The sequence below is a fragment of the Lutra lutra genome, chromosome 14 (assembly GCF_902655055.1).
Source record: "Lutra lutra chromosome 14, mLutLut1.2, whole genome shotgun sequence".
Lineage (NCBI taxonomy): Eukaryota > Metazoa > Chordata > Mammalia > Carnivora > Mustelidae > Lutra > Lutra lutra.
Window position 1 is genome coordinate 40,533,724 of NC_062291.1, and position 16,267 is coordinate 40,549,990.

Genomic DNA, 16,267 nt, shown 5'->3' on the forward strand with positions numbered 1-16,267 from the left:
AGCGTGGTCGGGAACAGACCCACCTGTGGTTCCTGGAAGCCAGTGGAGAGACACCAAAGCTTTCGTGCTGCTCCGTGAAGTCTGGGAATGGCACGGGGGAGTGCCCAGAATGCAGCCTTCCCAGGGCCTGTGTGGGCGGTGTGGCTCGCTTTCTGAGCTCTCGGCCAAGGACTTCTCCTTCAGGTTCCCTGTCAGCCGCCCATGACAGACACTCTCCTGGACCCCAGCCCCCTCTAAAGGAACTAAGAGAAATGAAGTCCAAGGCACGTTGTCCCCACACCTGATACTGGCACTGATCATTCATGAAAATCCACCCCCTGCCCATAGCACTTCCCTCCCTGCCCCTCCAGGAAGGTCTCCGGGACCACCATTAACTTCATCCCTCATGACAGCCATGACAGGCACGCCTGCCACGAACACGGGCTGCCTGGGAGAGGCTTGCCCAATAGCACTTAGAACCACCTGGCACCGTGAGTGCCTATCCCAGACTTTGTCCTGTATCTCCAGGGCAAATCTCAGGCTCGCCATATAACAGGTGCTTGGAAAACACGCCTGCCAACTGACTTTTGCAGAAGGGGTCCTGGCAACAGTGAAGAGAGGGGTTTGTCCACCGTCCCGGTACTTCCGGGCTGTGTGACCATGGGCAGGTCCCTGTGCCTCTCTGAGCTTCAGTTCTCTCATCTGTATAGTGGAGATCAGAACTTGCAAAATGCTGGCCCGGAGGTCCTATCTATGTTGTGGATATGTTGTTTACAGCTCATTCAATGTTTATTCTAAAATTTGTTCCCAACACTTAAAAATGGGGAGATTTCAAAAAAAAATGGGGAGATTTCCATAAATCCCAAGATTTTCAGATTTTGTTGAAAAAAGAGAAGATCCACTGTACTGGGTCCATAGTCTCACGTACACAATTGGCTGGCCTGGGAAGCAGCTGCCCCTCTAACTGGGGTGTTTGGACACAGCGATGTCTCCCCTCACTCCCTAGAGACTTGCCTAGTATGTTTCACTGTGTATGTCACTGCCTGGCCCCCTAGGTGTCTGAATTTGTCACTCCTGAATGTCAGTGTGACCTGTCTGTACTTTGGCTCTATGATACCTAAAGGAATCCCACAGGATCCCCAGGTGACAAAAGCCATTAACATCCTGAATGAGAAGCCACTTTAGCTGAGTGGAGAGAAACTGCTGTTTCTGAGGATGACACAGAATCTATAAATAGCCTCAGAGCCATCTGAGTGCTGACACCTGCCCAGTCTCACCTGGGCCAGGAGTCCTCGAGGGCTGGGCATGCTTCCGTTCGGGGCTCAGCCCAGGGACCGTCCCTCCTCCTGATGCCGCTGAGGACAGTACAAGTAAGGATGGCATCACAGCTCAGCCTGTGGGGAAGGTGGAAATTTCTTCGGCTTAAGCAGGAGGGAGTGATGACATTTGATTTTCCAAAGGGGGTAGGAGTAACATGAGTGAATGAGGCTAGTTCTCAGTCTGGAGTCGTAGGGATGGGGGCACGGCACCATCCATGGCTCCCCAGTGCTATCCAATAACGTTATACCTCAGCCTGGCCTTCAGGACCCTCTGTGATTTCCCCCTACCCACACCCCAGGCTTTCAGCTTATGGTCAACATTGCAGCCTTTCCTTGAAGGTACCCTGGCCTACCTCTGGCTCATTCCCCCTCTGGGGACATCTTTGTGTCTCTGCCCCCTCAAATGTGGTTGTGTCCAGGCTGATCCCCCCAGGCAGAAACCATCTTCCCTGTCCCTTGAGTTCCACAGCCTCCTCTGGCTAACTCCTCAGCCTCTCTCTTGCTGTGTTGTCTGTCCTTGGATTGTCTCTCTTGCCCTCCCCACCCCATTCCCAGCTCCATGATGGCAGCGGGAAGGATCTGGCCTATGCAGTACACCCTGGCCCTGGGATCAGAGTCCTCCCAGCTCCAACCCTCCAGCCCCAGGCAACTCACTCTCTTGTCTCTTAGGACTTTCCTTCCCCACCTGCAAAATGTAACTGCCACCCAGGCTATGGCGGGGAAGCAGACACACTAAGGGCCGGGGAAGGGCTCCAAGAGCTAAAGTGCTTGAGTGAATGAAGGCAGCTCTTCCCTGGGTTAGGGCTGCTCAGGTTTCGTTGGGGTAGGGGATAGACGGAGGCTTCCCCCCAGGAGCAGGCTTGAAGGACCACAGGGCACCATTAATCCACCTGGTGTAGCGAAGGGCTGTGTGAACGAAGGAACTGGAACCGACATGGGAGGTGGTTCCTCTCTTCCTCTTTCAAATCGACAGTATGCACTGATGCGGGGCTGGGGGGCGGGGGGGGGAATCTGGGAGACTCCTGAGGGCCCCAGATGGGGCAGGGGGCAAGCCGACTCCCCATTCAGCCCTGCTCTACTTCAGGGCATGATAATCATGAGAAAGTGAGGCTCCATCCTGGGCTGGACCCTGGGGAGCCTCTGGGCTCCAAGATGCAGCTGGGCCATCACTGAGTGACCAGGCTCCTCCTGGGCCAGGAGAAGAGAAGCGGACTGTAAACTTCTAGGAAAGGGCTAAGGCCAGAATTCTAATGAGCCTAAGACATGCTGCTTTAACCTTATGAATTTACTCGGGCCAGCATTTTGCCGTCTTACCCCTTCCCAGGAGCTGATTCAGGTCTCAGTTCAAGCCCACACCCTAAGGTTCAGCCTCCACCCTCTTCTTGGGCCCCTTGGACCTCTGAGCCCCTGCAGCTGAGACCCACTGCTGTCGCAGCCCTAGACCTGAAGCGAAGACAGTCTAGATCCCGTCCATCACTGATGCTCACAGCACAGCACTTAACGGTCGACACACGCCTCTCTCTCTTGCTCATGTTACCCTTGAAACAGACCTGGGAAGAAGCAGAGTAAGGACTACCACCCCATCTTGATTCTCCAGTGGGGAAACTGAGGCTCAGAGAGGTCTGACAGGTGCAGGCTGACAGGGAAAGGTGCAGGGTGCTCCTAGCCCCAGGCTGTGCCTTCCTCACTCTGGGTACTTATTTCCCATCTGGAGAGCACAGGTGTTTGGTGAGATGCTCTGCCTGGGCCCCTATTATTTACCAACTGTGGACCCCCACCCCTACCACGCTTCTATGAAGCTCCTCACCAGGGTTCTCAGCTCCCCTTCTCTTCCTGCCTTACCTTTTCACTTTTCCTTGCATTCCCTGTGGAATCACCCCTGTACTGTGTGACCTGCAGGTGTGTTCTTGGGGTGACTGGGGTGGGAGGGAAGCTAGCAGCCAGCTGACCCTGTTGCTAGGGTCCAGAACTGTCCGCCTATGGCATTGGGGAGGGGGCATCGGACCCAACCCCGTGGAGAGCTGGAGCCCGGCCAGAGCCCGCTGGGACCTGCTGAGTTCCAGTTGTGTGGGAAGATGATCTGGTGTCCAGAAGCATCTGGAGAAAGGGCCAGACTAGGACTCGGAGGTCCTCCTGCACCTCTCACTCTTGTCCACCTCTCACCTCCACCTTCTTTGTCTCTCACCCACTGTCTATCTTGATCTCTCCATCTGCAGGGTCTATGGGTGGAGGGGAGGCCTATACAGGGGCTCAAACGGAGATTTTTGTTATATTCAAATAAAAACATATGGATGCCCTTATTTTGGAGTTAACCACGTTTTAGCATATTTCCCTCTCTCTGTTTTTAATCTGGGACGCTTACAAAATGGAACCGGCCCCCTTTTGCCAGGTGGTGTCTGCCCCTCAGGTCTCTGGTCCTTGGGGAACCGGTTGCAAGGAGCTCACGCTCCGTCGCCCCAGCCGCCTGGCTGTGCCGCCCGCTACGGCCGCCAGGGGTCGCCCGCGAACAGGCCCGGAGGGGGCGGGCAGTGCGGATGGGGGCGGGGCCTCGAGGCCGGCCCGACCAATAAAGACGGCGGTGCGGGGCCGTGGCTGACTCCAACCTCTGCGCGCGTAGCCGTCGCTTCCGCCGCCTCCGCTCCTGCCGCCGCTCTCCCGCCCCGACCCGCAGCCGCGATGCTGGCGCTGCGCTGCGGTCCCCGCCTGCTCGGCCTGCTCCCTTTCCCGCGCTCCACGCCGCTGCGCCTCCCCGCGGCCCGTGCCTGCAGCAGCAGCAGCAGCGGCGGCGGCTCCCGCGACTCGTCCTCTTCCTCCCGGAACCCGCTCGTGTACCTGGACGTGGGCGCCGACGGGCAGCCGCTCGGTCGCGTGGTGCTGGAGGTGAGCGTACTGCACGGGGACGGGCCCGGCGCTGTGCCCAACTGGCTGGGAGACCTTGCCTTCCACACCTGGCCATGGGCCTCAGTTTCCCCATCCCTAGAGGGGGGCATCTGATTGGTCTCTTCCGGTATCCTCTCGGCACTTTGGAGTAGTGGAGGCGGGAGGGAGGGCAAGTGTGGAGGAGAAAGCTCAAGGTCAGATCGTTGACTGTGGGATCCCGGCCCTGCTGGCTGGCCCCGAGGTCGGGGAGAGGTCCTGCGACCTCGCGGGGTCAGCGCCCAGACCCGGGAGCTCGAGGGCGGGTGTCGGGGGGCTCGAGGGTCCGGGCAGCGGGCGGGCGGGGTGCTCACGTGGCTGCCCTTGCGTAATGCGGTGTTCGGCCCCGCCCCCTCGGTGGGACTCACCCCGCCTCCCGGCGCTGGGGCAGGAGCAGAGGTGGTTTCAGGCCAGCCGGCCTCCTCTCCTGCAGGGCGGGCCTTGGGGGGCTTCTAACCCCAGACGGACCCGGATGGCCCCCCGCAAGTCGGGGTAGAGTGCCCACGGGACCTGCATCCCAACTCCAACCCCGCCACGCTCCCGGACTCACAAAGTAAGAAACAAGTAGGGGGAACAAATAGGGAAGCTCAGGTGTGGCTCTCAAGCCAGACCCTCTTTTGAACAGAGGAACCTCTGGTAGGCCTCAGTTTCCCTTCTGGAAAATGGAGACCACTCTCCTTACTCCCCTTTATTTTGTGGTTTTGTGCCAGGGTGGCTTTTGAAGCTTGGACTCAAAAGGCCTGCTTGGATGGGGCTCTAACCTCTCCTTACCCACCCACCCACTCCCCTGCCTTGAAGCCTGTTTTCCCTCTGTGCATTGAGCTTGGACTGGCACCTCTCCCGGCCCTGAGTCTCTGATGCTTGGGGTGAAGCCGTATAAGCTCTGCCAGTTTTGCCCCTGGAAGTAGGCCAGGATGGTACTGTCATCTCTTCTGATAGCTAGGGAAACCGAGGCTGCCTCCTCCCAGCCTGGGTTCAGGAAACAACTGGCAGAGATGATAGCTGCCTAGGCTGCCTCCTGCTGAGGGCAAGTGGATGGGGCTCCTTGGCCGCTGTGGGGGTTGGTTGGTGAGGAGGTTTCTTCTATCACCTACTTCTGGACTGACCATCTTCTCTTGGCCCCTTCCCTCCCCACAGTTGAAGGCAGATGTCGTCCCAAAAACAGCAGGTAAGACGGGACTTGGGGCCTTCTGAGTCTGGTCTAGATGGAAGAGAGAGGAGCCAGGCCAGATGGGTGGGATGGTGAGAGGAGTTGGGGCACCAAGACCCACAGCCAGATGAGAGTTCCACATGAGGCTCAGCTGCTGGGTAACCCTGTGGCAACTTTCTGTCCCTCTCTGAGCCTCGGTGTTGGCCCTGCCCACCAGTCCAGTATAGCCTTATGTAAATTTCCACCGGGACCCCTTCCTCCCTCCTGGTGCCCGGTGGGGCAGTGGCTGCATGGCCTGGGGATTCCCTGCCAGGAGCCTGTGCTCTTGTCACAGTGCTTGGACACCGGGACACTGAGCTGTGAGAAGGTGACCTGCCCTGGGTAGCACAGCCAGAATAGACACAGGGAGCAGGTGTGGGGTCTTTCCACCCCCTGTTCACCTCCTGGGGGGTAAAAGGGTGCTGGCTTGAACGAGTTGTGACCCTGGAGTTGAGGCCTGGCCCTGCTGATCTCTGTCTTCCTTCAACCCTCAGAGAACTTTAGAGCCCTGTGTACCGGGGAGAAGGGCTTCGGCTACAAAGGCTCTACTTTCCACAGAGTGATTCCATCCTTCATGTGTCAGGTACAGCAGCCCTGTCTGCCTCACTTCGCTGTTGGTGGGCGGGGGGGACAGCAGGGGCCACCTTATAGGGTGGTTGTGAGATACTGAATGGAGAGGACGCATTACTCTCTTGGCCAGTCTTCTCACTCAGAGAGGGTGGAGTGGGTTGGGTGGCCCTGGCGGTTGAGCAACAGAGCCAGGGGCAGGATGGGCTGGCGGGGAACTGGCATTGAGATCCAGCTGTACACGGGGGCGGGGCGTAGATCTTCAGGCTTTGCAGGATCAGCGTATTTGGGCCGTCTCCGGCCATGTCCCCCTGTGTGTCCCACTGAGTGCTTGGCGTGGGAGGGAGGGAGGGAGACGGCTCCAACAAGAATGCACGGGTCTGGACTCGGAGCTTCTCCTTTAGAGCGGGGCATCTTTCTTGGTTAAATGAATGTTCTTTAGTCATGTGTGCTGCCTGTTTTTTCAAAAACCTCAGTAAGGCTGTGTCAGAAGTTTTGGGATAGAGGAGGACAGCAAGAACTTCCCAGGGTCAGGACCCCAGCTGTGCTGGGGGTTGTCCTCTGTTAGATCAGGCCCCGTAAGACAGGGGTTGGTGTCTTGAGGCCAGCAGGCCATAGAGGCAGGGACATGAGTGTCATGATCTCTTTGAAGTCCTTCCTGCCCAGAGTTCTCTGCCCCATTCCCTCCACTCCTCCCTGGGGCTGTCATCCTTTGCGGTGAGTGGCGGTGGGTTGGGGCTGGGCCTGCTGACGTGTCCAATGTGATGACTGCAGGGACGGGAAGGGAGGCTGTGGCTGTGGGACATGCCTGGCTAGGCCTGTGGCTCTCTGCCGCAGAGGCCCTCCCAGCTCTGCCTGAGGGAGGCAGTGGATGAAGAAGAAGCTGAAGGGACTGTCCTGAGCCAGGCGAGGGTCTTCCTCTGAACAGCAGCTGGCAGGAGCGGGCCCTTCCAAGGCTGGAGGGCTCTCTGAGGCATGAGTTGGTGGCACGGGAGGCTGAGGCCAGGGTTTTGAATCATCCTGTCTGGGGACACCTTACTGGCATTTGTGGGTGCTTAGGTCAGGCTGGTTGGGTCATCTCTCTCACCTGAAGGCCATATCTCAGGAAGATAGCCGTGAGTCCTTGGCCAGGGGCTGGGCTCTTCCGGCCACCGTTCCCTTGGAAACCTCGGGCAAGCTGTGAGGAGGGATGCCAGACCCGGGGGGGACTCCGTCCTGTGTCTGCAAGGTGTAGGGAGGCCGCAAGGCCTGGTGATGGGGGAGAAGTGGGGCTCAGCATAGGGAATTGGCTCTGTGCCAGCTGCTGCTCCCCCCGCCCCTCCAGACCATACTTGGGAACACGGACTCCCTGGTCACCTCCTTGTCTCCCCTCCAAGAGCTGTAGGTAGAAAATTCTAGGTCACTATCTACAAATCATTGCGGAAAAGCTATTTGATCCTGTGAAAGTCTTTTAGAAAACCTGCCCAAATTAAAAAGTGGATCATTTGGAAGGTAGGGTAGTGATTAATGGCAGAAAACATTGAAGCTAGGAGTCCGGACATCTTTGGATGTTTTCTGACCCCTTGGCCTGCGGGGCTTCTGGCTAGGTAGGCCCCAAGTGGGTTGGGGGCCACGTCCCTGTGCCACAGCAGCCTTCTCCTGCCAGCTCTGGTGGTTGGCTGCTCAGAAGGTGCTCTGTGCTCGCAGGCAGGAGACTTCACCAACCACAATGGCACCGGGGGCAAGTCCATTTATGGAAGCCGCTTTCCTGATGAGAACTTCACACTGAAGCATGTGGGACCAGGTGAGTGGGGACCACCATTCCCCGTTCTGAGTGCCCTGAGCTCTGACCCGGCTACTGGCCTGCCTACCCGGCCCACCATGCCCACCACGGTTGGGAGGCCGGGACCGATTTCCCGATACCCAGCGATGCCCCTTCCCTCCTTCAGCACTCTGGGTTGGAGTGTTGGTTTTCCTGGAGCTTTGTCGTGCTGAGCTCTCCGTTTAAAAACAAGTCTTTCTTTGAGAAGCTGGGGAGAAAGCCTTTCAGGGAAACCCAGCGTTGTGTCACGTTTAAGACCCAGCATGCAGTGCACCAAACTCCCATGCTGGCTCTGCCACGGAGAGCTTCCACAAGGCCCTGTCCTTCCTGTGGCAGCACAGGGAGGACAGGCCCCAGGGAGCCAGTCATCCTCTGGGCCCTGCTTATGCTCTTCAAGCTCCAGGACCGTCAGACCCCAGTGTCCTTGCTGTGCTGGAAACTGTCTGCTCTTGTGAATGGTTCCCCAGTGAGGGGCCTCCTGGGGCAGCCTGGCTCACTCCTGCCTGTTTCTGTAGGTGTCCTGTCCATGGCGAACGCAGGCCCCAACACCAACGGCTCCCAGTTCTTCATCTGCACCATAAAGACAGACTGGTGAGTTCCTTGCCCCGGGCTCCACATGAGGGCTGGCCTTGCAGCCAGAAAAGGGTTTGTGTGCTTCCGGGGGAGGGTAGCATGAGGCTGGACCATGCTCTGGGGCGGCAGCCCTCCGCTGGGATGTGTGTCCCTGTGGGAGAAGGTAAAGTTCATGAAAGGACTGAGGGGGAATTTGGGTTGTTCTTAGAACTGTGTCTGTGTTAGGCTTCTGTTTGCTGTCAGTTGGAATTTCCTCCATGTGTTGTGCCAAAGGACTTGTACCACATCCGTCTGGGACATACTGTAGAACTCACGGGCCTCAAGGTGGCCTGTGGTGGAAGCCTATTTGCTTGGTTTAACCTGTTGTTTCCCGGCTTACCTTGAGCTTGGAACGCACCATGGAGGTCTGTGGCCCACTTGCCTGTGGATTTTAGGGGTGTCTTCCCTGGTCGCTGTCCCACTACCTAAGTTCCTCTGCCCAGAGTTCCCTGCATCCTAGCCCTGAGGCATATGGGGTTGAGGGGACATTAGCTGGACAAGAGCTAAGACTTCACAAAGCCCATTTCCTAGGACTTTAGAGAGGCCTGAGTGATAGATTGGTCCTGGTTGTCTCTAACCCCCAGGCCAGAAGGGACACAGATGTCAGGGCTGGGCAGGTGCCTGCTGGCTCTGCCTGCCCTTTGCTACTTCCATGGAACCTCTGTTGGGTCCTGCAGTTCTGCCCCAGGTGGTAACCAGTTTTGGCCTTGCTGGCACTGGACTAAGGGGCTGTTTAGATTCTTGAAAGTCTCTCAGATGGAGAGAGCCACACGTGCTGTCTTGGCTCTTACCTTGTCACTCGTGACCATTAAGATTGTTCCATTTACACGGACTTCTTATTTCCTGGGAGGAGTTTAACGCCTTGTTATCTCCCTGTGCAGAACAAGAATAATTCACTTTTCGTAGATGAGGTTACCAGGATTTGGGTTAAGTGGCCCAGGACAAGGTCACACGGCAGAGGAGGCAGCACAGGCCCCAGAAAGGAGAGACCCTCTGGTCTGTTTGGGGGCGCTCAGCAAGGCCTCGTACCAGAGCTGTGAGGGCAGGGTCCAGATTTTCTGTGTGGGTCCCTTTCAGAATTGCCATCTCTGCTAAATAGTTCCACGACCAGGTGACCGTGACATTGGGTGACATTGCACTACTCTTACTCTTACCTGGCTCGACTCACAGGTTGGACGGCAAACATGTCGTGTTTGGCCACGTCAAAGAGGGAATGGATGTCGTGAAGAAAATAGAATCTTTCGGTTCCAGGAGTGGGAAAACGTCCAAGAAGATCGTCATCACAGACTGCGGCCAACTGAGCTAACTGGCCACGGCCACGGGGCACTAGGCCGGTAGTAGCTGCACTCATGTTGACTAACGTAGGCGGCCACCTCAGGCGCCAGCAGCGGTGCCCCGTCCGGGTGCCTGTGCGCCTTCCACCATCACTATGTGCTGGAGCGAGACCTCTCCTGAGCGTCAGATCTCTACCAGGCCCGCCATGCTGCTTCCCCAGCATCCGTCCTCCCTCACCGCCCCATTTCTAGACACCCATCATGGATGTGATATCACCACTCCTCATCTGGCCGGCCCAAGGTCACCCGTGCCTTGGACATTGGGGTGGTAATGGCTTAGCTTCAGGGACAGGTTGCTGCCCTTTCCTCAACTGAGGGGGGAAGGCCAGCTGTTGCAAAAGGGCCATTATATCTCTTCTAATTGAAATAATTTAATTAACAAGATTGCCTAGAGACGAAGCTGTGACACTAACTGCCCTGTGCTGTGGCAGGACCCCAGTTGGTGGCTGAAGCCACGGAACCCCAGAGCTTGGCCTTTGGAACACGATTGGGGCTTTAGTGAAGGGGCCACAGCCACAGCACTTATCCCAGCCACTGTGAATCCTTTTGGTTTGCTGCTGTGGTTTTGAGGGGAGACCGTGGGGGCAGATGCAGACGAACCTGGGAATAAACCCACCATGAACTGTGCCCAGTCCGTGAGTTGGTGAAGAATGGAAGTGGCCCGGACATGTCTTTTCTGGAGGGCTTTGATTTTTCTGTGGTTAATAAATCTACTGATTTTGTATGTAATACACTTGTGGGACATTTATTTGTGTTCACTTGAAAAAATGTGAAAATAAATCCTATTTTCTGTAGAAGACTGTCTGGTGTCTGGTGGTTTTAGGAAGCAGGGTTTACAGCTCAAGTATTTGGACCCAATCTTTACTGAGTTACCACACACACGTCTGGGCTACCCTGAGGGTTTTTACTTGGACCATCTCATTTAATCACTCCGGCAACCAAGGATGGTGCTGTTATCCTCAGAGATGAGATGGGCTCAGACAAGATATCTTAGAACCCATAGCCTGGCTGTGAGCACTGGCTGACCCCCCCCACCCGCCAGAATCCCAGCTCCACCTCTTGGTGACCCCGAGTCTGTTTTCCTCGGCTGCAAAATGGGGTAGCAGTAATGCCTGGCTCACAAGGTGGAGAGAGGCCAAGGTGATCCGTGCAAAGTGCGTAGCGTGGGGCCTGGCCCGTCATTTTAATGCGTGCTCTGGAGTGACAGATGATGACATTTCCCATGTCAGAGTCTCAGAGAAGGATCTGTGATCATCAGAAGTTAGGTGTGGAGTTGACTATCCTAGATTTGCTGCTTACATTTGGAATTCTAGGTGATTCTGAGGTGACGGGGAAGGCAGACTGGGGAATGGGAGGGCAGGCCAGCGATGGCAGTCCGAGTAGTAGAATCATTACATTCTGCTCACAATATGAACAGAGTTATTTCACGTTGGGGTTCCCAGGGTCCGGTTATGTGTGCTTCCTGTCATTCTGAGGTCACAGTGGCTGGAGTTGGGCCGTTTGGAGTCCTGGAGGGTTTCCATGAGGGCAGTTTCCAGAGCTCAGTTGCAAGGACTAGGAGCCCAGCTAGACTAGTACTTTTTAAACAATTCTTAAGAGCTGTAGGGTCCTCAGAACAAGGGGGAGACATGGGCCCCTACACCCCATTTTCAATCAGATACCCTCTTTTTTCTTATTGGAGCTCTACAAGGGGTGTCATTTGAAGAGAGGGATCTTGAACCCAACAGTAATCATGATAATGGTGATAATAATTGGTAATTAATCATCCAGTCCAACATTTTACAGATGGGGGAACTGAGGCCCCAGCAGGGTCACCATGGCCCCAGGCAACCCTGCGAGTTGGTTGGCAGAACGGGCTTAGAACCTCGGACACGCCAATCCAGAGGGCTCCCTGTGGGGGCCTCCCCCAATGCCCCTTGGTCCTCTGATCCCCACATTCAAAGCTCATGATTTCTGAGGTCAGAGCCACAACTTCTGTCCCTGTGGAGTTTTCTCCTGACCTCTGGGACCCTAGGGAAACAGTGGTGCTGGTGGCAAGCGTGAGGGGCCTCCCCTCAAGTTGTGACCAGTCAACCCCATGGTGATTTCTGAGGCGTTTTGGTCACAGAGCCCGTGGGGCTTGTGTTGACCCCACAGAGCCTTTCCTTTTCCATGAGCACAGAGTGTGTGTGTGTGTCCCTCCATCCAGAGGAGTGCGGTACGGCACAGGGGACTGGAATGCAAGAACTACCCAAACCCGGAGTTTCCTGAAGATGGGGCCCCTCACTCCACGCTCCAGTTCTTTCCTAAGCACCCTGCTCGGACGCCTGGGCTGGTCTTCCTGGATCAAGCGGGAGCCTGATACACAGATAAGAGGGTGACTTATTGGCACGCGGCACCTAACGCAGGAAAGAAGCAGTGAGTCACACACATGCTCTCGGATGTGATCCCGTGACGTCATGGGAGCCCGGTGTGTAAACATCTGAAATGTATCGTTTTTCTGAGGTAACATCTGACAAGCTTTTCAAAATGACTTCGCTGAGCTATGGTTTGCATATAACAGAACTCACATATTTGAAGTGTACAGCTCCATCCCTTTTGACAAATTCACACACCAGATGAAGTTCTAGAACATTTCCATCTCTCCAGCGTTGTCCCTATGTGCCTTCCGGGGCTGCCACTGAGTTCTGTCACCGTACGCGCCTCTTGCCTATTCTGGGACTTGGTATATATGGAGTCATGGAAGATTTGCTTTCTGCGTCTGACTCCCTTCGTGGAGCGCGTGTGGGAATGTGGGGAATTTAACACACTTCTGGACTCTAGCATGTTGCTCCATGAAAAGGAATGTCTGTGAATATTTCCCAGGAGTCCTGGGGGGTGGTAACGCATGAAGAGTCCTGGGCCACACCTGAGACCTATTGAATACAGATCTCCATGGGTAGGATCTAGGAATCTGAATTTTAAAATAATAGTTCGAAGGTTTGAGAATTTGAGCACAGGCCAGGGTGGGCGAGACTCAAAAGGAAACCACTAGACCACTAGTGTCCTTGGTTGCTTCTGGAAACACTTTTTGCTGGAAGCTCTGGGAATCTGGAGCAAGCCCTCCACTTTCAGAAAGTGCCTTGTGACTCTGGGATGGTGAGGCGGGACCACCTATCCAGCCCAAGCTTTGTGGGCCACTGCTCTTCCTAGGGCTAGCAAACATGGCTTCCTAAGGCCTCGGGGCAGTGAGGTGCCTTTGAGGGGCGGACCTCTGTGTGGTGGCCTCAGCTCTTCCTTTGTCATCAAGAGAAGGGTCCGGCTTATGTGGGTTCAGACTGGACAACATTTCTCAATGAGTGGCTTCTGGAAGCCAGAAGTCAGTTGGGTGTCCAGGCCACTGGAACAGGGCGGATAGAGAAAGTCTTGGCACCACTGAGCCTCCCAGATCAGTCTCAGCCTTATGAGGCTGTCCAGAATTATGATGGTACTATTATTATTATTGTAACACTATGATGGTTAATTTTATGTGTCAATTTGAATGAGCCATAGGGGGCCCAGACATTGGGTCAAGCATTATTCTGGATGTGTCTGTGAGGGTGTTTCTGAAGGGGATTAACTTTCCAGTTGGTGGGTGGGGCTCATCCAGTTGGTTAAAGACCAGAATAGAACCAAAGGCTGAGTAAGAAGAATTGTGCTGGAACGTCAGCCTTCTGCCCCCCAACCGAAACATCTGCTCTTCTTGGGGCTCCAGTATGCTGGCTGTTGGAGTGGAGCTTCCACACATCGGTGCTCCCGATTTCCAGGCCTTCAGACTTGGACTGGAGCTACACCAACGGCTCTTCAGGGTTTCCAGCTTGCCAGCTGCAGATCTTGGAACTCCTCAGCCCCCATAATTATGTGAGCCAATTCCTTATAATAAATCCTGTTTTATACACACACACACACACACACACACACACACACACTATTGGTTCGGTTTCTCTGAAGAATCCCAGCTCATTTTTCTTTTCTGCTTATAAAACCAAATACACTTGTAAAAATTCAAAAGTTCCATAAATATAAAATACAGAGAATCTAAATTACCCGTAACCCTATTATATTAATAATCGCTATGGGTTCTGCATTGCCTTAGGATAGAGAAGCCACAAGAAACATTCTTGCCCCAACAACAATAGAAGGGTGGGTAAGCTATGAAGTCGTGACTTCTCTTGAGTTCATCAGAAAGGCAACTAGGGGGCACCTGGGTGGCTCAGTGGGTTAAGCCGCTGCCTTCGGCTCAGGTCATGATCTCAGGGTCCTGGGATCGAGTCCCGCATTGGGCTCTCTGCTCAGCAAGAAGCCTGCTTCCCTCTCTCTCTCTGCCTGCCTCTCCGTCTACTTGTGATCTCTCTCTGTCTAATAAATAAATAAAATCTTTAAAAAAAAAAAAAAAAAGAAAGGCAACTAGGTCATCTGAGTTCCGAGGAGAGAGGACAGCCAAACCATCTCACCTGTGGCAGAGCACTGCAGAAAGACCCGGCCACAGGACAAGTGAGGAAGATGAAATCCAGTAAAATTTTATTGAATTGTAAGGGCAAAGGAGGGCCGATTTGTCTGGAATGGCTGGAGCCCCCTGTGCACAGAGCAAGTTTACATTGGCTCGCAGGGTGTCTCCCCCAGCCAGGCCTCTGCCAGATGCTCAGGAGAAAGGCCCGAGACCTGCCTCGCTGCTGACAGTCCATAGTGATCTACAGCTCCTGGCATGAGGCCTTGCTCACTTCCTCAGATGTTCTACTATGAAGCAAAATTCTTAATCCGCTAGGGAAAGGGCAGCATTCCCTTCATCCCCAGGAAGAGGTAAAAGTTCATGTTGAGCGGGGGAAAGGTAGAAGAGAACATCCTCTAACCCCCTGGGAAGGACAAGAAGCCAACCAGGGCCTGAGAACCCATTCAGGTACCAACCGGAAATCAGCTACCTCTGGAGAGGAACAGACGCACACCCAAGACATACCTAAGACTGAAGCCAGACCAGGACCATGTGCCCCCCTCCCCCCACCTTCCCAGCTTGCGGGGAAGGAAAGGCATAGAGACAGATACCTTCTATGCCACACTGAGCTGAAAGTGGGGTACAAACATTGAGACAAAGCCTTCCACACCCTGACTTCTCCCCAGGGACAGTTGGCTGCTGCTATATGAGTCCACGGGGCTCCAAAAGGAAGGACAGTGATGACACAACCCAAACCCAGCTCAACCTCTGCCTCCATCGACTAATTTCCCACAATAGACTCAAAATACAGAGCAGCACGCCCGTTGGCCAGAGTGTACACCACACTGCTATCTCTTCTATTGTTCAAGTAACGTTCAGCATTCAAGGAAGAAACACTGTTGGTCACTAAAGCCATCAACAGAATCAGACTCAACTACAACCCTCCCAGAGGGGGGACATTAAAATAACTGGGATTACTATGTGGAAGTATCTAGTAGGAGAAAGATGGACAACATGCACAAACAGATGGGGAGTAATTTTAGCAGAAATTATAAGAAAGAGTCTAGTGGAGACGCTACAAGGGAAAAAAAAGAAAAAAGATATGTATATATACCAAAAACGACCCCAGAAATGGAGACATCTGCAAATGAGCTCAAGAGTAAAGACAGCACTGCTGAGGAATGTATCTGATTTGCCGAAGGATTATGGATACGACACCAATGTATCATCAACAAAAGAAAAACACAAACAAACAGATAAATTAGGCTTCATTTTAATTAAAATTAAAAATGTTTGTGCCGCAGAGGACACCATCCTAGAGAGTGAAAAGCCATGCAATGGGAGAAACCGATTACTGATGCTAGGATGTAACATAGTCCACCTGCTTTGGAAAACAGTCCGGCATTTCCTGAGATGACTGCGCAGAGTCACCAAGTCCACTCTGGGGTGTACAGCGGAGAGAAATGAACTTCTACACAGTGACTTTTATGCTAACGCTTGCAGGAGCATTATTGATAACGGTCAGAAGTAGAAACAATCCAAGTGTTCCACAATGAGCAAACGGATCAAAACTGGTATGTCTGCACGGTGTAATGTTGTGTTGTTGTTGTTTTTAAAGATTTTATTTATTTATTTGGCAGAGAGAGAGAGATCACAAGTAGGCAGAGGCAGGCAGAGGGGGGGGGAAGCAGGGTCCCCACTGAGCAGAGAGCCTGATGTGGGGCTCGATCCTAGGACCCTGGGATCACGACCTGAGCCGAAGGCAGAAGCTTTCACCAACGGAACCACCCAGGCGCCCCACGCACGGTGCAATGTTATTTGGCTATAAGAAGGAATGAGGTGCTGACCCGTGCTACCACCTGGGAAAGGTTTGAAAACATTATACTGAGTGAAAGAAGCCAGTCCCAGACCACAAACTATATTTCTTTTTTTTTTTATTATTTTTAAAGTTTATTTATTTGATTGTGTTATGTTCGTCACCATAAAGCACATGATTAGTTTTTGTATATAATTTCATTCATATGAAATGTTCAGGACGGGAAAAATCTATCAAGGCGGGAAGTGGATTAGTGGTTACCTAAGCTGAAGAAGTTTGTGTCGGTGGGGGGATAAGTGGGTGATAGG

The 16,267-nt window shown here is 54.0% G+C and overlaps 1 protein-coding gene across 2 annotated transcripts; it reads left to right on the top strand.

Annotated features, from left to right (window-relative positions):
- Nucleotides 1–3,889: 3,889 nt before the first annotated feature.
- On the top strand, nt 3,890–10,514 carry PPIF (peptidylprolyl isomerase F). Of its 2 annotated transcripts, none has more exons than XM_047703127.1 (6): nt 3,890–4,178; nt 5,352–5,382; nt 5,898–5,986; nt 7,657–7,753; nt 8,287–8,362; nt 9,554–10,514. In XM_047703127.1, exons 1-6 carry the CDS (start codon nt 3,975–3,977, stop codon nt 9,687–9,689), a joined length of 633 nt encoding a protein of 210 aa, XP_047559083.1. In that variant the 5' UTR covers nt 3,890–3,974; the 3' UTR covers nt 9,690–10,514. The 2 variants fall into 2 exon arrangements, with proteins under 2 accessions (XP_047559083.1, XP_047559084.1); XM_047703128.1 differs by lacking the exon at nt 3,890–4,178 and adding an exon at nt 4,613–4,767.
- Nucleotides 10,515–16,267: the final 5,753 nt, after the last annotated feature.